The 23,590-nt window shown below is 42.9% G+C and overlaps 1 protein-coding gene across 1 annotated transcript; it reads right to left on the reverse strand.

The window, feature by feature from the left end:
- Nucleotides 1-15,241: 15,241 nt before the first annotated feature.
- On the reverse strand, nt 15,242-23,345 carry SOD2 (superoxide dismutase 2). Its single transcript, XM_030946677.1, has 5 exons — nt 23,273-23,345; nt 21,952-22,154; nt 17,834-17,950; nt 17,067-17,246; nt 15,242-15,756 (listed from the first exon to the last, which is right to left on the reverse strand). Exons 1-5 carry the CDS (start codon nt 23,299-23,301, stop codon nt 15,611-15,613), a joined length of 675 nt encoding a protein of 224 aa, XP_030802537.1. The 5' UTR covers nt 23,302-23,345; the 3' UTR covers nt 15,242-15,610.
- Nucleotides 23,346-23,590: the final 245 nt, after the last annotated feature.

A 23,590-nucleotide genomic window follows, 5' to 3' on the forward strand; every position in this document is an offset into this window, starting at 1 on the left:
TATATACCCTGAGGTCAGAGCAACCAGCTTTACCAGGTCAACACATTCAAGCCGCCCTTGTGCTCAAGAAAAGAAAGCATTGAAAGCCTCCTGGGCTCACCACAAGGAGCAGGACTGTGCCAATCCACACCATCAAGAGCGAGAGCAGAGTTTTTGCTGGCACCACTCTGTGTAACTCCCTGCTCAGTGCCTGCTGCTCCAGAGCACAGGCACAGCCTCTGTGGGCAGGCTGCTGGTGCTGAGGGATGGTGCTTCTTGCACAGATCCATCCCTGCCCTGGACACCTGCAGGTGGGACAGCTGCCGTGGCCTCCCCCAGGCTGCAGCTCTAGAGCAGTGGGGGCAGAAGGCGGTGGAGGCTGAACCATGTTCCTGCCCTGGATGCAGGGAGAGGGGAGCAGAGCTCCCCCAGAGCCTGGGAGTCACTTTCCCACAGCCTGGGTCCCCAGGAGCATTGCGGTCCCCATCCAGTGGCTCCTGCCAGCACTGCTGTTTTCTCTCTGGGCTCCTCTTGGCTTCATCCTGTGCAGCTGTGCTCTCCACATCAGAAGGAACTTTTCATAGAAAAGTGAAATTAGCAAAAATAAAGATAGTTGAATGCATTTTGTCTCACCAGAGAGACTGCTTGTGGTTAGCAAATAGACATGAAATGTTATAATTTCTAACAGTACCCTATAGAGATGACTTGTCTGTTAAACATGAAATAAAACTGGCAGGAAACCACCATATTGACTTAATAAAGAATAACATTAACTGACACCAAAAAGCAACTTAGTTAAGAAGTAGAAAACTTTACAACCTCAGTTATTTGAAAAATACAGAGGTAGCCCAGCAATTAAATTGAAAGTGATCATTAGGGCTATTTGCACTATTTAGTTCACTGCAATTAAACATGATGCCATGAATGCATTGGGTTGGAATTTCTTTGACTCCGTTATTCTCCTGACTAGTCCTGATCAAAAACATATTAAAATACTAACTGCCAGTAGAAAACCATACACTGTTTGGCAATATTCATTTAGAGATATTTCTAGCTGAAGCAATTAAGGAATCAGAGTTTATGGAGCACACATCTTCCCAGCCCACAATGGTACATACATTCTTGACATATTCTGTGGCTCAAACTGGATAACTAGAGTACTGCCTGGGTCTAAGTGAGGCCCAGGTATTGTCAATTACTTCTGTCTTTTAACTGAGATTTTGCAAGAACATCTGCGCCCAAAAAAAAAAAGGAGAAAAATATAGTAAGATGGTAGAAGGTGGTTTCTAGTTCATACCTATGTTTCTGTACTGTGCTCACACTGGTCCTGACTTAACTCCTTGTGCCATGGGGCCCAGAAGAGCCTCACAGTCTCCACTGTTCTGCCTGTCATGAGTAGCTTTGTGGAAAATCTCAGGATGTTCAAATGGCTGGTGAGGTGGGATCAGTGTGAAATCACAGAGAGGTCAACATCACTTGTTCATGCTGTGAGCAAGCCCCTATGATAGTGCAGCTGTCACTATTTTAATTGCAATACCACAGCCCCAATTCCTGATTGTTTGTGTAGAGAATCTAGGGTACCAGATCATCTCCTGATGACTGTCAGCAAAGGGCTGGTGTAACTTCACCTTGAGGTGGTGCATGACATGATCTCAAAGCATACCATGAGGGCCTATTCCATAACTGGATGGGCCCTGACACTATTCTTCTCTATTCTCCCCACTGTCTGAGGTATCTCCTTTTTATCACAGCTCCTCTAACAGCACAGTTAGTCATTTGCTCACTTCTAGATGTACAGCTTCCCAAAGAGAATCAGCAATTACCCCTTTTTTTGCTTAAGACAAGCACAACCCATGTTGGGGTGTCAAGATTGCTTCCAGCTGCCTCTTTGCCAGGCTGGTGCAATACTTCAAATGCCCCTGGTGTGCAACAAGAAATACAGCTACTGTAAATATTTTCCCAGTACCTAGACAGCCACAGAAAGAGAGAAAGTTGGGAGGCTTTTGGTAGTTTAAAGAGTGTCTAGTACCATGGATTATAGCAAGTACCTAAGTCTCCTAAGCAGTAAAATATAAAGACATTCATTAGGAGAACAAAGTAATTATATGGAGTAAATGTATAAGAGGAATTGATTCAGCCTTTCTTCTTAAACTCTAGGGTTGTGGTGCCTTTGTCTAAAGATAGAAGTCTTTAAATGCCAACACACAAAGTTTTAATATGCTTTTTCCCTAAGGCTAAACTAAAGAAAAATTGGCTGCACTTTCCTGGAGTTAACAGGTCACATTTATCATGCTGCCACTTATGTTCAAGAACCAGCAATTTAACTGTTCCTAACTGGCTCAGTTCAGCCCTCCTGAAACTGGAGATGGGCTGAGGTTTTTAAGCAATCTTATCTGCTGGAAGTGACTAATATTGGAATAACACAGGACTACAATCTTGGCATTGGCATTCAGGAAAGCTGGTGAGATCCTATCCCCAAATTCTCCTTAAATGCTTCTGCTAAGTTCAGTAGTGTTTGTGTTATTACTATGATTTTTATATATAGATCCCAGATAAGTTACCCACGAAGGAAAAGATAATGACAAATTCTCCACTAGTCTTCTGAGTTGTTTTTTCCCCTCCTGGGATCAAAATTTCTTTAGAGAAAGGATGATTATTCTCTCCCCGCAGCTATAAATTCCTCAGCCAGCTCCTCTGTTACCATGCAGTCTGCTGGGCATATTCCAGAATTATTTCTGAAGTTTTCTCAAACTTCCATATAAGTCCAAAAATTCCACAGTCCCACTCCATGCCAGCATGACAGTCGACCCTTACTTCTTGGTATAAATTCTTGAGACACTCAGTTCCGCTGATGAGGAGCAGCCAGTTAAATTAAGGACACAAAATCCACACAGTGCTTTGGGAAAGTGCTGCCACAATAATCACATCCATCTCTCCAGAAGCTGCAGTTCTTTGTTGCAAACCAACCTGCCCTAGAAACCATGGGGGCACAAAGCATCCAGCCATCACCACATAGTCTAACACTGGTCACTGCCAGAGGAAGAGGTGTTGGGGGGCAGTTATAAAAAAAAGTGGGGGAAAACCTCCGATGTCTGTGCAAAAATACATGAATGGTACGAGGCAAAATAATGCTCCTCCATTGGAGGCAAATAAATCACTCCCAGGCTACAAGTCAAGCATGGCTTGAAGCACTTCATGAAAATAGATGCAGCATTCTCAGCACGGTGGTGTCCACAGTGAGGGCTTCCTAGCAGAGCCTGGTGTCCCAGGCATGGTGTGGCTCCCATGCCTACCACAGGCTGGATGTGCAAGGCCGGCGTCTGCTCATGGCCTGTGCATCCCTGTTGCCTGCTAAAAGAGCAAGTTAGCCAACAATAACAGTGTCTGTTTTGTTGCCATCTCAGTAGACGCTCTAATAGAGCTAATAGGAAAAAGAAACCTCACCAGAGAAGGGAAAGGTCAGAAGGCTAATAAAATAAATGCAGCTATTGTGCGATCCCTTGGCAATTCATAAGGGAGTGTAATTTTCTCTTTTTTTCTTCTTCAGCAGCATGAGAATCTTCTAATGAATCCAAATGAAATTTCAGCTTTCATGCAAAGTTTATTACAGACAGACACACCATTGCAGAAGTAGGAATATTAGAGATTGTTAGATTCCCCCCTCATTTCATCTCTCTAGGTTTTTCTGAGTTTTTCTTCCAGTCAGCTCTGTCTATCAAAAAGAAGCAGTGCCATACATGACAAAATGTTGGCCAAAAAGGTAATTTTACCCCAAGAGTCCAGTGTTGTTCTTGAGGAATACAGCTGGCCAGCTGCTGCCCTTTTAATAGCACTGCCCATCCAGGTAAACCATGCTTGGTTACCCTTTAATCTAGTGAGTGTTCCTCTGTTTATAATAAAATACCTGCTGAAGTGTTTGGCTGTTCTAGGGCTTTGAGTCAACAAAACATACTTTGATAAATGGTTTTCTTCCAAGCACACTCCTCTCCAGCACTCTGCTGACACCACAGCACTGCTGGATTCAGGGAGTGCCATTCCCAAGTGTCTGTCCCTCTCCACTGGGTATGAGAAGAGCAAGGCAGCTGTTGTAAGGGACCTGAACACAGGCTGTGGTATTAGAAAGGAGCACAGCAAAAGCTCAGGAAGAAAGTAGCCTGAAAGGCTGCAAAAGAAGCTGCATGGCCTCTCTTAAGGAGGTTTGTCCCCAGGGACCACAAGAGGAGGCCATCTGCTGCAATGACACTCTCTCAGATCTGCAGAGGGATGCACTCAGGCCAGCCCTCCTCCCTGCTATGGACTCCTACAGAGCCATCAGCAGAATCAGCAGCATCTGCAACTTCCCTAATGGCCCAAAGACATTGCCTAGTTTAAAAACCTATGAAACACAGGAGAAGGCTGCATCCTGGCTTCCTGTATGGCAGGCTGATGCAAGAAAACACCCAGGCCCCATGTCCTGGCCTAGAAGGAGGGCAGTGTTTTGGTGTGATACAATTCCGTTCCCCACTTACTAGAGGAGAAATTCACTGTACTAGAGAGAAAACCCATCTGTCATAGTTTTTTCCTAGGTAATGTTTGTTACTTTAAAGGGTCCACTTTTTGGGTTTTCACAGCCTGAGATTCTCCACAGAGTAAATGATGCTATGATAAATTAACAGGATATTAAGCATCACTCAGAGGTGCTTTTACACTCTGTACACAGCTCTGGTGAAGGCAGGACAAGGAGAGATGTAAGTACCAGGCTCGTGACCATTCATTCAAAGGGATGCTGAAAATAAAGCAGGTTCAGAGATCTGCTACAAGGAAAACCTCATTTTTGGTTGGAGACTATGGTCATACAATTGGTGACAGAGCATGAAGGAGAACTCAGTTAAACAAAGCAAAGCACGGGAACACAAAACTGGTTTGTGAACATCTTAAATTTTTAGTCCACATAAAAACCTATTGCTCACCATGTATATCCTATCCTCTCAGCAACCCAGGTCTTCTGTCTACATTACTAGTAAAGCTCCTTAGTTCTCCCTGAAAGTTTCCTATCCAAATTCTTTCGTCTACAGAAAAAAATAAATTATATTACATCAGTGTGATTGAGAGGGAGATTAGTTATTGTTGCTTCTAAAACAAGATATCTTCATTTCTTTTTGAGGTTCTCTTGTATCACACAGAATTGCTTGGCCTTGGAAAACCTGGATATTCCATACACTTCAGTGCAGAGGCTCAGACTAGCCACAGACATCCTTCTTTACTGGATTATACACAATAGAAGGAGGAAGGCAAGGATTTGATCAAAGTTTTCAGCTTCTATAAGGAGAGAGAACTCAACTTCTCATCAAGGAGAAAGAAAGAGTAAATAAATGATGTAGGAAATGAGAAAGGGAAGACAAATATTAAATTTATAGGCTTTAAAACACAGAGAGACACCGTGATCATCCATTTTGCATAAATTCCTGCATAAGCCAGGCCACAACGCGATTGATTACCTCCAAATAAATAGGTGGTTAGTTCCTCTACAGCTGTAATTACAGGTGCTTTCAGAAAAAAACCTTACTTGTATGCTAATATAGCAGTATTTTACCAGTATCACCCATTCACATTTTGGGAATATATCCCTGTATCCTGTTCCAGATGCTGGATGTGAACTTGTGCAAAAACACCTCAGATATGGTTAATACATTCACTAGGGAATCTCAGAAGAATATGGGATTTCCCAAACCTCTTTGTTAGAGAACATATATTGCTATTCAAACTACTTCTAAGTCAGCATCCCTCCGAGGAAGAGCTGTCTCAGATTCTTCTGCAAGCTCTCATTATCACAGCAGTATTTATGGCTGTGCCTCAGGGGAGCAAGCAGACAGCTTCACCCATCCCACACACAGCCAGCAGTTCCTGGACCCTGCTACACAGAGGGTTCTTTTAACACTAATTTTATCTCAGGCCAAGGGTTCAGACAATGACTTCTAGACACCACCACAGCCCCAGCAATGATTGCTTGGACTGTTATGCCACATTAAATTTCATAATCTTAATCTGCTAAGTGGTACTGAAAGAAGAGTGAGAAGCCGTGAGGTCATAGCTGTTCTACTCCAGCCTTAGCAATCAGACATTTACAGACCACTGTCATCCTGCTGGTGCTCCTAAGGACTCTAGCAGTTCCCAACAAAAAAAAAAAAAATACCAAAACACTTTTCAAGATGCTCAAGCTCTCTCCAAATACATATAAATCTGATGTGTTTTCAGAAATCAGCAGCATTTTTTCTGGTCTCTGCTGCTTATGTTCCTTCTGAAATGTACTGATGTCCTGTGTGTGAAGGAAATTGCAATTGAAGTTTCCTGTAGGATGTGTTAAGAATGAAAGTTTTACGTGCTGAGGATGCAGGACAAGACCAGGAGGCATGACTTCAAGGACTTCAGCAGCTCTAGAGGTGTATTGAGACTGATAGAGAGGTCTCTGAAATGCAGCAGGCTTTTTACTCCATTACACTCTTGGCTACAAACACCACATGTGAACAATTTAGCATAAATCAGAGAGAAATATATTTCTTCAGAATTTAGACCTCCACATACTGACATATGAGAGCACAAGAAGCAGATGGGGTTACCATTATCAGTTCTCTTCTCTCTTTTGCCACATGGCAATGAAAGTGACATAAAATGGATTATTTTGTTTCTATGGAAATAAATACCATCTCCTGCTGGAAGTGCTCCTCTCTGCCTGTGTAGATTGTGGCTGAACATACAGCTGTCTGATGGATTCATCCAGCTGCCTGCTCTGCTTGAGTCATGAGGATCTGGGCTGTGCAACTGCTGTCACTCAGGAAAGGTTGATGTTGGAAGTTGGAATGTTGACACATTAGACAATAAACCCCACAAGCAGCTACAGGCTCTTCTGGGAGCTTTTCCTTTGGTGATAAGGAGCAGCTCCCTCTAAAGAGAGCAGAGGGTCCCTACATACATTAATGCTGCCTATTTTCATGTTACCTCAATTTGAGAGTGAAAATAATGTGGCAATAGGATGTAGTCTGGTCTAAGTGGGGCCTCTCTGTTATTTGACATATTTTTCTTAAAGATTACTGCTAACAAGGCTGGGGCATGCTTGATAATCCTTGACTGCAACCTGAGAATGTGACAGATGATGGCAATGGAGGTGATAGGTTGTTTTGAGTGGATGGTGGTAATACTACTGACTTCTATGGGCAGCTTTAAATCTCCACCAAAAATATCCTCCAACAGATAACCAACATGCTGGCTTCCTACAAGCACCTTCTCTGTTTTGTTGTTTTCCAGTTATATTCTTTTTCTGATTCCTTCATTTGGGCTTTTTTCTCAGAAAAGTTTTACAAATTTTTCACCATTTTCAAGAACTTTGCAAATTAGCATGAAAGAAAAAAACAGAGCCTTTTTCCTCTCCCTGTCTCTTCCACTGCATTTATTTTTCTGGTCAAGGTGAAGGATAAAACCTGATTGTTCCTCCAGCAGAAGGTGAGGTTATGTGGCTTCAAAAAAGGAAAAAGTATTATTGCAGTTTTCAGGCTATTATATTTTTTCCCTTAAAAAAATCCAAACTATTGGGACTTTCCAATAATTTTCTCCCTTTGATCTACAGTCTGGCAGGTAGTTCTTTCTTCTTTTTCACTTATTTTTCATGTTACTAGTTCCTGCTTTGTGCTACATTTAGTTTTGCACTATATTTAATTTTGCTTTTATTAGCATAACCCAAATGTCACTGCCAACTGCCACCAAGACAGTCATTCTGACTTGAGATGAACAAATTCATTGTGAATTCCTTTGGAAAAGAAACATCCCACAGCCTGAATATCTGTGGAAGATGGAGTCTAAATTTGATCATGACAAAAATCAGAAATTCAAAGTTCTTGTTTAGCTGCTGTTACATGTTCTCTGACTCAGACAACAAATTTATTTCATTCCTCTTCCCCTTTCAAGCCAATAGAAAATAGTTTCATCCAACTGAAAAATGCTTTGGGCAAGACTGGGAGAAGCAAATAACTTATTTACTGAATATGGGGTATTGACTGATTCAGAATGTCTCGCTAATTCATCCAAAGTCACCAAATGCTTGGAGCTGGAAAGAGGATGTGGGGCTCAGTTACTGGAATGAGATCATGCTGAGGGCAGATGGTTCCCCTTGAGCAGTCAGGATTCTGCTCACAGTATTTTTTTGACATCCAGATTCTCCTTGTTGTACCTTGGGCACTGGTCTGGAGGGGGTCACCTTTGCCTGACCACCTCAGCTAACCAGCAGTTCAGTCATTTTGGCTGCAGGAACTCAAAACACACCACCTCTGAAATGCTCCTGCCATGGCAGGCAGGGCACGTCAGTGGGAGATTCATGTTCAGGCCCACATCAGCAGAGGAAGAATTCCATGCTGCTCTCCTGAATTTTGGAGTGTCCAAAGCGCCTACCCAGACAGCAGAGGCTCCAGCACCCATGTCCTTCTTTGCATGAAGTGCACTGTCATCCCACCCTTTTCATGCATCCACAAATAAATCAAAGAGGCAATACACAAGGTCTCATTTCCTTGCATGTGAGTGTGTGGTGTGTAAGGAAAGCAAAGCACATTTTTCCTGAATTTCTATTCAGAGGCAAACTGGAAGCATTCACTTTTTTGCATTCACAGTGCAGGACTGACATTTCACCTCTACAATATATCTGGGTAACAGTAAGCACAGTGCCAGCCCAAGCAAGAGCTTTTAAGGCCAAGGCTTTAGTGATGAAGCACTAGGAGAACCATACACAAACACTGCCACTTGGATTACTCTGGAAACATGTCCATGTAAACAAAGTCTAATGGTGGACACCTTCTGTCCTTCCAGCACTGTCAGATCACACCCTGCCACGAGGGGCGAGTTCCTCTGCAGCACTCAGTCGTAGCAGGGAATCAAAGCATGGAAACCACATGAGCAGAGATTACACAGCCTCTCAAGTCTGGCAGCCAGATGTTGGCTTGCAAGAGTGAGTGCAACCAGATGGTTTTTCTGACATTTTTTTCCCCAAACATTCAGAAGAGGTTAACAGAATGACACATAGAGATAAGTTCATTATCGTATTTGTATATTTAGACACATACATGTATTAGCCCCCTTAAAACTGTAATCCCTAAGGATAACAGGCAGGACTAGGATTTTCAGATGTCAGGTCCAGCTCAAACTCTGCAAGAAGCTTCAAGCCAGTAACAGCCAGACTAGGACTTCTCCATATTGCTGTTCTGATGTCAGGATCAGCCTAAGGGTGCAATCAACAGAATCCCTTTGCAACCACTTAAAAAACATGCTCCTGGATGCAGTACCTGGGGACAACTCATCAGCTGGACATGGGCAGCTTTGCTTTTTTTCTACCCATGCAAAACTGCTTTACAATGAGTGAACTGCTTGGGATTTGGAACGAAAAAATACAGCAGGAAGATCACTGCATTGTTGCGACATAGTGGCTGCTGATGCAAAATGCTCTGGCAAAGGAAAGGAGGCTTTGATGGGATAGTCTTGCATCCCAATATGATCTAGCTGTTGGATATTTCTCTGAGGCAACAAAAACATGCTACTTTCTAATGAAGCTGACATCAGAACCTGCTGGAGAGAAATTTGGGCAGGTCAGCTCAGAATCAGTAGATGCAGATGTTAATTTTAAGCATCAGTTTCAAGGGTTGAACCCTCATCACCGGCCCACACCTCCATCCACTCCACAGTGTTTATGCCAGAATCCACATCTGGAACAAAAACATTTAGTTCCACTTAATATCCTGTGCTTTTCCCTATACAAGACACGGGTTTGCCACTCACATACTCCATGTGCACTGCACAGTCTGACACCAGCTGGAGAGAATGCATTTGGGACAGCAAGGAATATCAGTAGATGGACAACAATCAACACTTAACTGCTATGACTTACATTCTAATGAAACAAAATCCAGGGACAACTTTAATTCCCAGCTAGATAATAGAGAAAAGCAGCAATTCTGGCCCTGAGCTGCTTTTAACTGACCTGGATCTCATGAAGGCAAGTGAAAACTCCCATTGGAGAATCTGACCCTCAGACAGGCTAATTCCAGTTGATTGTTCCTATTTTATTTAGTTACGCAAACAAGCACCAAGTCCTACACTTAAGGTTTTATAAATCATATCCCTTCATTCCCAAAAAGCCCAGGTGAGAGCTTTAGTTTTGTGACCCTTATTCCTTCATAAGAAAAATAAATAAGCAGAAACTAATAAATACATTTCCTTGTAAATACCAGTAGAACCTATTGCAATTAAACCCAGGAAGAGGTGGGCGAGCTCAGATGGAAGAAAAAGAGTCCTTCTGACACAAGTTTCTCTCAGTGACTTGGGAAACAGAGTCAAGCTCTTCTCCTGGCAGGCTGGCCAGGCTTGCATGCCAGGAGGAAGAAATCAAAGACAGTTTGATGACGCTTCTTTTGAAAGACTGTATTTCCTCTCCTCCCTACAGCCTCTTTAACACGTTTCTGCTTAAGGGGTAAGAGTGGCTGGAAATATCCCAGTGAAGCATTTAGTCAGAAGACAGACACATAGAGAGACAGAGAGCTTTCTTAAACAATACCTTTATGAGCCTAAAATGTTTTGTTTGAAACAGCTCTATGTGAATGACCTTTGGAGAAGCCTGAGGCTTGACGCCCACAACAGCTGCCCTGACAGACAAGACACCAGACTTCCCCGACAGCTGTAGGGCCTGGGGAGCTTCTGGATTCCTGGAAACACTGACAAGTTGTCAATTCTATCCAGTTTTTACCACAGCCAAATTTCAAAATTCATGAAAACCGGGACCCCTTGCTTTTAGCTGCCTCAGGTCTGAATTTCTAGAGGCAAAACAAGGGTTGCAACATCACCATTTCCTGTCGAGTTCAAATATTGAAACAGTACAAATTAGTCCTTCTCACAATTATGAGATTACCTTCAAAATCATGACACTTAAATGAACAGATGTTCTCTTGCCTTCTAATTTGCAGACATCTAATGTGTCAGTGGTATTTTTGTAGTAACTGCATAAAGACTTTTAACTTTCTCTTACAAAAACAAAGCAAAACTGAAATTCCTGTGCAGTTATCTTCTGAGTGTTTCAAAGGTTATGGATAAAAGTAACTGCATCACCATGCTACTTGCTTCTAGATCTGACCTTTTGGAGCTACAGTCCTAGTGCCAGTAGCATAAAGGACAAGCCGTTAAGATGCAGCACTGTGGAGAACGCAGCTGCAAGGAACACAACTGCAGAGCACACTCCAAAGGAAGTGGAGCTCAATAAGGGACCTCAGGAGAGGTAGGGAGAAGCAAGGGAAGTACAGACTTGGTTTCTCCTCAGAAAAAAAGGTGATGAAAACAAGAAAGGACTAAGGAATCGTAGTCTAACTGTAGACAGACCTGGATCTTCCAAAGTTTTTACCTTTCCAACTGGGACAAAACTCCCTCACAGAAGTTAGATTCTCAAAGCCTCCAACCTGTCTACAAATACCACATGCAATAACCAGCAACTTTTGTATGTTTCTGCACAGTTCCACAGAAATTAATAGTTTCAGAAAACTGTCATTTCCTCTTCAAATTTATATGCAACAGGAGCCCATAACTATGGAGACTGCCAGTCACTTCACACGGCCCTAATGTCAAGACTTCCCAAGTCCTGTGCTATAGGGAGTTCTCTGAGCTCCAGGGATTTCCCATTAATCCAGACATGCTTTAAAACACTGCTGTAGGACATGTCAAAGCTGTTTCTGTGGTGTCACAAGGCTGTGTGGGTCCACCACCAGCTCTGGCATGTCCAGGCAGCAGGTTTATTTCTGTGCTAATTTGTGCAATTTCTGCTAATTGTTCTGTCAATCCCTTTAGGGGAGAAGATCCAGTGAAAAGCTGCTGCAGCAGCAGCCCTATAAAGCAGCACAGTTGTAACTGCAAAGCTCCATCCTCAGGTTGTGTGCTCCCTGCAGACTTGGCTTAGTTACAGCAATATGACAGGCTTCATCCTCTGCAGTTCAATCTGTGCTCTCTGGACTTGAAAGACCATTCAGGATGTCATGTACAGTGTGTCCCTACACAAACACACTTAGAAGCATCTTCATTTTAATTAGGAGTACCTCCCTCTAGCCTCTGCCTGCCTGGCTTTAGTTACAGTAAATTCTGTATTTGACTGTTAAGTATTACCATAAACTGCCTTCACCACAGCAGCATTGTCTCCTCCCCACATGCTGTTCACTGAAGAGGGTCACCTCGATTATTTAGAAAGTGGAAATCCAAAGAGATCCCCTCCAGAGCAGTGAGAACACCCAGCCAGGTTCCTAACCTGACTTGGAAATTCAACTCAGAAGCCCAAGTCAACAGATTAAGACAGAGAGACACTCCCACCTAGTGGGGAAGGCATAGCTCTGGGTCTCTGGGACTGGAGCTGCTTCAGTTCTGCAGGCTCACACACTCCTACCACAGAACCCTTTGCTTTTTGAATCAACAAGAGTAACAGCTATGATGAAACCTGAGAGCATTAATTATTAAGCAGAAGGAAAAGGCAGATTAAGCCTACCAAGTTACCAGCGCTTTTATCTCTTCAGTATTAGACATGACTGCAAACACAACTCTTTCATTTTATAGCAGCGTAATAATTAACTTCTGCAAGGTCAATGCAACAGGCATGTAAAATATTAGCTGAATGGCAGTGGCATTTTAAACCAACTGTGCTACCCAGAGAGAACTAAATTCTTGAATGCAAAATACAGACAAGTAAGTCTTCGGTAAATAAGGAGGCTTTAATATCTAGGAAAGCATACCAGCTCACAAGCTGTGTCACTGTCAGTGTTTTCTGGGGACAGTTTAGGGATTTACTACTTTGGGGGGGTTTTTAATACATGCTGTAGATAAAGGTAAAATAAAAAAATTGTAAGGTGGCAATTAGAAGCTAGAGGGGAAAAGCCTCTTTGATCTATTTCTATTTCTGCATGCTCAGCAGACACCCACAGACCCACCCTGTTTTCCAGCAGGATGAAGGTGCCATCCTGAGGGCTCACTGGGACTGGCCATGGCATTATCCCATGGCTTGCCACGGGGGGTGGCAGAAAGGCTGTAAGAGCTTGGTTTGGCTGGCCTGAATTACTTTAATCTGTTCTGGTACAGAATGAGATACACACAGCTTGAGATTCATATTGGCCTTCAAATGCCTTTTTATAGTCAGCTGAAGTCACAAAGGTGCACTTGCATTTCCTAGCAGGGTACTGCCCTTTTGGACCCAACTGCATGTTTCTGAAAAACATTCAGCCACCAAAATCTGTAATGTGCAAACCAAAGTCTCTGTGTGTACCTACAAGTATTTATTACGGGTTCACCCTGATGCACCCTGTTCTTTCAGCCCATGACACAATATACTCCCCCAGGTTTTGGGTTAGGTACTGCACTTTGTTGCCCTCTTGAAAATTATTTCAAGTTTTTATTTTAACATAATGTGGCCCACACACAAATTAACTGTGTCTACAAACACAGCAGTGACATGGCTAAGCCCTGGGATCTGTCAGGATGCAATTTTGCTACTCTTCTGTTTGGTCCAGGTCAAAGACTAATCCAGCATTGAAATTTGCAAACTCATTGCTCCTGTCACGCAGATCAAGTCTGCAAATAATTCCATGCTCATTGATGATACTGTGCACAGTTCAGGTTGGAGACGGCTTAACACACAGAGCTATTTTTAACACTGGGGTTAGGAAGGTCTAGATAGAACAAACTGCTAATTTCATGTTTGACTAATGGGTCTCAGACTCGTTCACACAGGGCATTTGAGATCAGCTGTAAGGCTTTCCCTTCCTGTTTCTCAATTCATGTTGGGAGAGACAGACCTGCCCACCTCCACAGCAACCACAGTAACACTAAGTGCTAGTTCTCAGCAGCAATTCTGAGCTTACTGCCTAACACAGATTAGTAAGAGGTTTATGCACTTTCACTGCCCAGTCAACAGCTTTGCGAGCACACTTGCTAAATTACAGGCACATACTCCACCTCATAGTGCTGCAAGTACCACTTTTTCCAGATTTCACAGCAGTACGGAATTAAGACAGTTTAAGCAAGCTGTTATTTCAAATGAACCATGTAAGAAATCTTTGTCCTTTCTGGTGGACCAGTTGTCCACCAGAATATGCATTAAATGCTTTGCACTGCTTCACTGTCCCTACTATTTGCCTTCAACAGTTACTAAATTCTCATTTTCCTATTCCACAGACATTGCTTTTTGTATAGAGCTGAGGACTTGGCACACTCAGACCTAGACAGGACACAAGGTAGCAGGACTGACTACCAGCTGACTGGAAGTAGGAGACAATGGAACTTCTTCTTAACCTGGTGCACAGCAGAAACTGAGCCTTAAAGCATGTGCTGGGTCTCACACTATTGCCTTTAGAGCTGCAGCAAATGTTGGCTGTGCATGAGGGGCCCTCTGTGGTCTAAAGCCTCACCACCTGAAGCTAACTCAAGCTTCCTCCACAGCTTAAGCACTCCTTTCCAGAGCACCAGTCTACAGGCACATTTATCTCCTGTTCCTTTGGAGTGTGCAGCAGCAGGATGTCTGGCACACACATTACAGCACTCACCAACAAAGCCCTGCCTCAGCAGTCACTCACACTAAGGAGCACTCCACTACTTTGTTTTTCCTCTCTGCTATGTGGTACTTCACAGCATGTAGTAAGGAACAGAAAAAACTCCAGCTTCCTTCACCTTCAAGCAGACACCATGGTAAGCACAACATACCAACTATTTCAAGACCATGGGCATGCTCTGTTAAAACAAAAAGGTTACTTCATGCCTGCCTTCAAGCATAAAGTTTAATTTGTTACTACTGCTTCAGCAACACGGCTGTGCAGAGACAATTTGTACTTGATACATGCATGCAATCAGCCCCTTCGGTTAAAGGATGGTCTAAGACATACCTGAACAGTTAGTATGAAATGAATGCCACATGCTGTCATTCAGGCCCTATGTGAACAATTTGCCTGAGCCAGTACTGTAATCTCTGCCCAAAGTAATGCTTCCAATGCTCGTGCAGCAGTGTGATACAAAGACATCACATAAGAAATGCAGGAAGGGGTAGGGATGACGGAAGACAGTCAATTCAGGCAGGCACAGCAACACCTATTTCCCCTTTCATTTATCTTTTCAACCTTTATGAAAGCTCTGCAGCCTGTAATACAACAAATTACAAAAGGCATTTTTCTCTTCCAACTGTTTGAAAATCAAGTAACTAGACCAGATATTACTAAAAATTAGTCTCTTGTAGACAGTTATAGAAGATTCTTCTTTTGAATTTTATTTGTTTATAGTAACAGTAGCACATATTTCCACTTAGGTATTTTAGTGCAACAAGGAAATCCATTAGGCTTCAGCAAGGTGACCTATGTTTCTATATGCAATGGAACAGATTAAAGTGCCTCCCTTTGTTGCACAACAGTTTAAAGCTTCAGAACTCTAAGTAAATACCTTTCACAGAATTAAACAAGCAGACACTTTGCTTGATTGTGAAATGTTTTTGTTGGATGAGTGAAGTGCTTTCTGCAGTAGAACAATTCATTTGTAAGCCACAGCCACTACTACAAGAGCAGTATCAGAGTAGAACTGGTGACATTTTAGTAGTCTGTGCAAGAATTCCACTCTACTTTTTGCAAGTTGCGTATCTTGAAGATACATTCTCCCAGTTGATCACATTCCAGATGGCTTTCAAATAATCAGGTCGAACATTTTTATACTGAAGATAATAAGCATGTTCCCATACATCAATGCCTAGCAAAGGAATGAGACCTGTGAAAAAAAAGAGGATAAATATATGAAAACACACTTTACACGTAAAGTTTTATATTGCATCTTCAGTTGTACCCAGTTTCTGAGTCTTAAGCTGCAGGAAGACAAAGAGCTCTGCAGCACACTGCTCTTTATTGCAGTATTTTACAAAACTGTGCTCACACACATACTGCATAAACTCAAAGAGCTGATTTGGGTAAACACATCTATAAATATTCTGGAACTGCCTTGAAGGCATAACTGAAACCAGATGAAGTAATTTTTAAAAGGTTTCTATCTTTTGCACACTTAAGCAAGCACTTTCATAAAAAATTACGCTATGAAGGTTTCTTGTGATGCCAGCCTGCTTCCAATACTTTAATTACAGGCTATTTGTTAAGCGCCTAATTACCTCCTTGCTTTTGTGCTAAAATACTGTTGTCACTGAATTTTTAATGGTAAATTTTCACAGGAGGGAAGGTGAAATTCATCCCCTTATAATCTATGTCCCTATACTAAATCTGTAATTTCTTTTCACCCTACTGATAGGCAACACAGAGACTGCTGGCAATACCTGAAATTCCTTGCCATTCTCTATGAATTCTGCAGAAGGTATCTGCAAAATTATTTGGACAAACCATCACTGAAAGCAGATTCTCGCTGATCATGACCTCTTCCCTCTGTGAAGGGTGTCCAGCCTGCCATTACCACTTCCATGTCTCTTTAAGGAAGTAAGAATATCTTGGAAAGAGATCATTGCCAGTACTATGCTGCTGGTTCAGCTGTAACACTTAACCATATCACAGACTAATTTGGTTGACACTCATTACTCTTATAACTATAAAGGAAGCAAATTATAAGGCTCCATTTTAAACCCAGTCTAGATAGGAACAAGAGTTATTATGTTCATCCTCCCCCCTCCTGTTGTATGGCCCCCACTGACAGTGCTGTGAATAGCTCCTCTGCCAGAGGAAAAAAAAAATCTGAAGGCTTAATGTTGCTTGATATGTGCAAGTTACTCCAGTTACTCAAAAATCCAAGGAAGCTGAAGCTAAAATATTCACCAAGCAAAAAGCACTTTCACAACATGGCCCATCTATTTTTCCTTGGACTAGAAGGACACTTAATCCTTCTGCTGTTCAAAGTTTTTAAGTTCTGCTTTACAAATGCTGCTCTAAAAACTGAGTTTTCACTTCTGCTAGAAGAGACGTTTGGTTTTTCACACCTATTTATCAGGAATTTCTTCTCAACATTTTCCCAAACCACTTTTCAGATGTCACACACTTGCCTACCAAATCTATAGAAGCAGAGGGGAAGGAAAGAAACCTGACCTGTTGTTCCTTGCAAAGGGTCCTGATTTGCACAAGCTGCTATCTGTAGGCGCCCCTGCTCCTTGTTATAGCCAAGCCACCCCCAGCCTGATCCTTGGACACCAACTGATACAGCTGTCAGCTTCTCCTTGAAGTTTGCAAAAGAACCAAAGTCACGCTTGATGGCTTCCATCAATTCTCCTTTAACAGAAAAAAAGGACAGAAAGATCACAAGCATATCAACCTCAATCAAAACCTCCCAGGTTTATCACAAGAGCTTTTGTGAGATCTGTACTAAAGGGCCTTTATCATGACAGTTAATCAGTACTCTATCCTCCCCGAGGGAATTCCTTCCATTAGGCTTTAACTGCTAAAATATCCCTATCCAAACTGGAGCATAACTCCAGCCACTAGGCTGGATGGGTCTGCAGCACATTTCTTCCCTTTCTGTGAATCAAGTACATACAGCAATTTAATTAGCATGGCTTTGTACAACTATTTTCTTTTATGAAGGTGGAAAGGGTACATACAGCAATAGCCAGGTATTGTGCAGTGTATACATGATCAGCTCTAGAAATTAAAAAAGACTTTGTACATTACTAGTTTTTTATATTTTTGGCTTACATCCAAAACCTCCCCCGAATACCTCAGAATTTTAATTGTCACACAGAAAGGCGAATTAACTCTGAAAAATAAAGATCCTTTAGACTCCTTCAAAGAGAGCAAAGATCATCAATTCTACCTGTTAATTAAAACTGACGGAATAAACCACTGTAACATGCACTAACCTTTAGGTTCTCCTCCTCCATTAGGAGAAAGGTTTGTCCAGAAGATGCTGTGATTGATATGACCCCCACCATTGAACTTCAGTGCAGGCTGAAGTGACACCTGAGTTGTAACATCACCTAAGGATACAGAAAATAAAAATACATAAATAAAAACATTATCATCACCACAACAGGCAGTAAGTTTCTACTAGGCCTCCACTGATAGCCAAAATCTTTCTACAAGCACATAACTTATCAATGGAAAACATAAAGTTTGTACTGTTATGCACGTTTTAGACAGTCACAGACAAACTCTATTAAAGACTTATTATCTTCGACCATTTTTATGCTGCAATAAGTGATCTGCAATATTGCAAGTACAGTACATACCTAAGACTTACTGCCACTCTATAGCAGAATAAAGCAACAAGCACAGCCAGAATTCTTGGAGGACCCGGCACTTGTAAATTCGTCAATATCATCACTGCAAGGCAAGAATATTACTCACCCATTACCTCACTGATTTGCAAACTAAGCATTTTTAAACTTCTTGAAACAATTTACAGGGCAAACAGCTTGTGCTTGAAAAAAGTCAGTAAGTACAGTGAGCACATATACAAAATATTCTTCTCCTTCCTATCTTTTGTTTCATTTGGAGGGAGGCACTCACAGAAAAGTGATCAAAATAATCTTGCTACACATGACAGAATCCTGCATCTGAAACCAAGATCAAACAGCTCTTTCTTCCACAAAATGTTGTACTCCTTGAAGAATTCACTGGTGCCTTGTGTCTCTGAACAGTCTTTCACCACTTCAATAAAAGTCTTTTCATTACTATTTTGGCTTTTAAAAACACTGAAGCATTTCAAAGGTTTTTAAAGCTTTTTCCATCACTCCAATGCATTCTTTAGTAAGGAATCAGTGGGGGACCTGTTTTCTCCACTCTCAGGACTGAGTGGTAGAAATTTTCTGAGTCACCTCAACAACACAGACATGAAGACAATCCTCAAAGAAGTAGTACACCTCAAAGCAGTAGCAATCTGTTACTAAGGTGGTGCCTCAGGTTTTAACTTTTATATTTTTGAGATCCTGTGCTGCTTTAGTGTGTGGGTCTGGGCTTCATATTAGGGGATAGTAAGCTTTCTTCACAGAGTAGGTAGACAGAACAATTCCTTCTCTAGCTGAGGACCCAAGGACAACCAATCCAGATCTGAGGCCCAAAAACACAAACAATGGTGGACCAAAGAGAGAAAAACAAGAAGGATGGGACTTCATGGGCTAATGCTGTAATTGAACAATTAGCTCCAATGTGCTAATGGACCAAAACTTAAAAAAGTGCGACACCCCGTGACTGGTTGTCCATTTTTTTTGTCACCATTTTGGGTTCACCTGGGCTGTAACCCTGGCTGGGCTCTTGTGCTGCTCAAGGTGGATCTATTGAGGCTTCCTAATAAATACCTACTTTATTCTTTAGCTCCGTCTAGTCTCTGTTCTAGGATAGCCTTCACAAGGCATCAAAGGTTTTAATTCAGGATTTCATGTTCTCAGCATTTCCTCAAAACCTTCAAAGAAGGGTGCAGCACTAAAACAAAGCATCCAATGCTCTGTTTGTAAAAACATTATTTGCTGGATTTCGGTATCAGGTTAAGGATAAGAAGTCTCTCATGGCCATTCAGATGGCATCTTTGGGACATTTTCCCTGAATTTTGCATGCCTTAATGACACTTTCAAGTTCATCCAGAGCATGCAGCACACAGCAAGCCAGAAACCAAAAAGTAACTTAGAAAGCCTTTAATGTGTTCGTAACTCTTTATTCCACCATTCCTTAGAAGAACCCACTCTTCAGGACCCCTAGAAACCAGAAATGGCATTTCACCATTGCCCTTAAACAGTATTTGTGCTGCTGAACTTTGCACTGGGAAAAAAAAAAACAAATGAAAAGGGGTAACTTGCCCTTAAGTTACACCAAAAGTATACTGGAATTTATTTGTATAGAGTCCATGGACAATTCAGTAAACCAAGACAAGAAGCTCAAAGGTGCTGAAGAGAGTAGTCAGCTCAGGTTCTCAGTTTAAGTCATTTGTTTCCCTGTAAGAGTCCAATCACAGGTTGCACGGTGGTCCAAGAAGGGCAGGGAAAACTATGGCAGGAACAAGTTTTCAATGAAAATGAGATTTAAGTTAATATCCTTCAATTAGAAAATCTGACACATTTTGATGGGTCAGTAGTCAGGACCAGTTTATGCTGAAACATAGTCCTGTGCTGTCACAGAAATGTAAATTCATTTTCAAATGAACTGACAATGTGAGCCAACAGGATGGCTTTGAGATTTTTATGCAAATATAGATAAATGAAGAACATGTTAAAGATAATCTGAAGAAAGTACTTCGCTTTCTATTGCTGAACTAGAGACACTGACAAGGTTCTGCTGTCCAGAAAAGTTATTAGATACTGATCAGATGTGCTATGTAACCCAACAATGATACACAGCCCAGCAAGATTTTTGACAGTGCTCAGTTTTAGTATGAAAAAATAACAATACTGACAGAATGAGGTGGCAGTTCAGACTTTGCCCTGGTCTTAGAATTTTTTCTGATGAGGGTCAAAATACTGCACATAGTATACTGGGATACCAATCAGGAAAAAACAAACTAACAAACCACACAATCACCAATATCCCAAGTAATTATTTGTCTGCTTTGGTATGCATGACCACAACCAGTAAATCATCCATTTGGAAAATAATCTCTGCAGAATCCTGACGGAAAAATTCATCTCTAAGTAAAAAACATTTCAACACAAGTGATGAGAGGCTATCAAAAACTGTAATTCCTAAAAAATAATTCAAAGGATCCACAACACTGCAGATGCTTCTGATAATCAGAAATTCTGCCTCCACTAGAGGCTGAAGCTTTTGTAATTTAACAGCATCAGTAACAGCAGAAGCACAAACACTGTCTTCCGACACTTCAGGTTCCCTCCCCAGTTGTGTTTGCACTAATTGCATCTCCAGAATCCACCTTTCCTGGATCTGATACTGGCAGGGCAAGGTAGCAGTCAGTCTTGATCACCTGATTCTTAATAGAATCTCATTAGTTCATTAATTCAGACGGCACAAGTTATTTTTAGGCTCGCTTAGGTACTTGAAAAGCCCCATTTTCTATTCAAATACACTGGCAATTAATTATCAAGGGACACACGGTTCAGGTTTACTCAGATATCAGCAATTCTCACTTTCACCCAAGTCCAAGCAGTTAAATTCCACTGTGAAGCCACCCAGCAAGCAGACAGAAGTGAGTCTGTACAGTAGTCATTTCTTTGAGATAAATTCATACCTTTTAAGAAGACCATCACAGCAGCAAAAAAACCCAGAAAACTCTCTTCTTAAAAAGACATACATATTATTTCACACACTTTTACCAATCCAACTGAAAGACTCGAAGTTTGGAAAAAACACATCTCATGTTTCAGCATAGCTCTACTACACCTGCAAAGCTTTTGCAAAAGGCAGTGTATCTCAAATTCTGGGATTCTAACAAAAAATTCCTAATGGTTTCCTGCTTATTTTTGTGTCTCACATGGGCTTGTCACCTACACAAGCCCTTAATATGACCCAGTGATATAACTGGGTCATACCCAAATTCAGGTCTCTGCACTGTGTTGTATACACTAACAGCATGTTTGTCTTACCTCAACTGTAGGCAACTGAGATTATTTACCAAGACTGAGCAGAGCATCTGATGCGAAAACTGTCAAGGTACACAAATTTCACTTTAACTAACTTTGCCACTAACCTTTTATTGCAAAGTACTTGCTCAGCAAAATTACTGCAATTTCCTACGGACTCAGTCTTTGTTCAGTCCAAGTTACTAATGGAGTATGGACTAAACCCATAACAATCAATAAATCTTCTAGTTTTACAGCACTACAGAGAACAGAATTCGTGCTTTTTACTTATATTTGATTTCCAATTACCACCACCACTGAAGCCACAATAAAAGATTTTCCCCTAACAATACTGCAATGACATAATTCAAAGCTTTTAAAAGAATGTATCTCCCTTCTTCTTTTATTTTGTTCTTCTGTATCATCTATGCCAATTAGCTTCCATCTCACCTGTTGACTATGGAGATACAAACCTTTTGCCAGTGCCTCCTTGTACTTCTCCTCGGCAACATTCAGGTTGTTCACGTAGGTGGCATGATGCTTGCTGTGGTGCAGCTGCATGATCTCTGCATTAATATGAGGTTCCAGAGCAGCATAGTCATATGGCAAGTCAGGAAGAGTGTGCTTTTGCCTAGAAACCAAGCACCCCAAGGGTGCTACCAACTTGGCACTGCTTCTAGAAAAGAAAAAAAACAGAAGGAAGTAGTTTTATTCAGTAAAACTTGGGCTTTACCAGTGAAACTGACAGCATGCACTGCTGTTCTGATCAGCTGCTTTAAATACCTGGGGTGATATATCAGCAAGGAAATCATATTCCCATTTCTCAAGAGTTTAAAGCAAGCATATTTTGCCGCTTAACTGCAAAGATGAATTCACACAAAGGTCACATATCCAGGGCTTTGCACTGTGAAGCTGCTGCCTCTCAATCCGAGCCTCCAGGCCCCTGCCTCAAGTATCCTCCCAAGCACGCACGTGAGGGAAAAGCAGGGACAGCAATGAAAAGCCAGTAGTAACCTGATGACATTCAAAGCTTCACCTAATCTTTATTGATTAAAAATAGAAGCAAAGATGTCGCCTAAGCGTCCTTCCCTCGCTATCCACAAGGTCCGTGCACTGGAAACTGCTAAAAACCTGCAGTCACGGCTTTCCAGGACTGAATCTCTCCAGCATTTACACAGTTATGTGTCTCCCTGTTCCCACAGGGGGTACCGGGAAGCCACACGGCGCGTCACAGCCGCGATGCCCGGCACAGACACCACGCAGGTTGTGTTACTCTTCCCATTTTAACACCTCGCATTCGTCATGCGACACGACAAGGGCCACGACGAGAGGAGACTCGCCGGGCCGGCAGGGCGGTCAGCTCTGAGGGCCGCCGCCGCATCGCTGGTGACCTTGACATAGGCCAGCTAAGCTCTCGGGACCCTGAAAAGTGGCAGAGTGCGGCGACCCCGGCCCGCAGAAACAAGAGGATCTGGCAGCACCGTGTCAGGCCACCAGAGCTCCTCGGCGGACGGCGCGTGCAGACCCTGAAAGCGCTCAAGGACGAGGGCAGCAGCCCCGGCCCGGGCCGGCGCCGACCCGGCGGGGCAGCCAGCAGCAGCGCGACCTCCCCGCGCGCGAAATGGCGGGGGCACACACCGAGGGGCGAGAAGACGACCCTCCCGCCGCCTCCTCCCCCGCTCCCTCCGTCCCGTCCCCGGCTCGGCGGCGGAGGGCAAGGTTGGTGCGGCCGCCGCCTCCCGGCGCGGGGCTCTGCCCAGCCCCGCGCTTTCCCCGGCGCGGCGCGGCTCTCACCTGCTCGCGGCGGCGAAGCGGCACAACATGGCGGCGTCTGCAGCCGGGCGCGACTGTCACGGCGCAGCCGCGGCCCGCGTGCCCTCCGCCCCAGCCGCGGGGGCTGAGCTGGGCCGAGCCGCAGGTGACACACCCCGCGGCCACCCCCGGCCTTCCAATGCGGGCAAATACCACTGCTTAGCGATGGCAGTCCTTATGAACGGAACGCTCCTAGAATGGTTATCTTAGAACGCAGGCCTTAGGCCCTAGGAAACAGATAAAATGCCGCCGGTGTCCCCGGCAGGATACAGCAGCACGGCGGAGTTCGGCTTTGAAAAC

Source organism: Camarhynchus parvulus, chromosome 3, assembly GCF_901933205.1.
Source record: "Camarhynchus parvulus chromosome 3, STF_HiC, whole genome shotgun sequence".
Classification (NCBI taxonomy): Eukaryota; Metazoa; Chordata; class Aves; order Passeriformes; family Thraupidae; genus Camarhynchus; species Camarhynchus parvulus.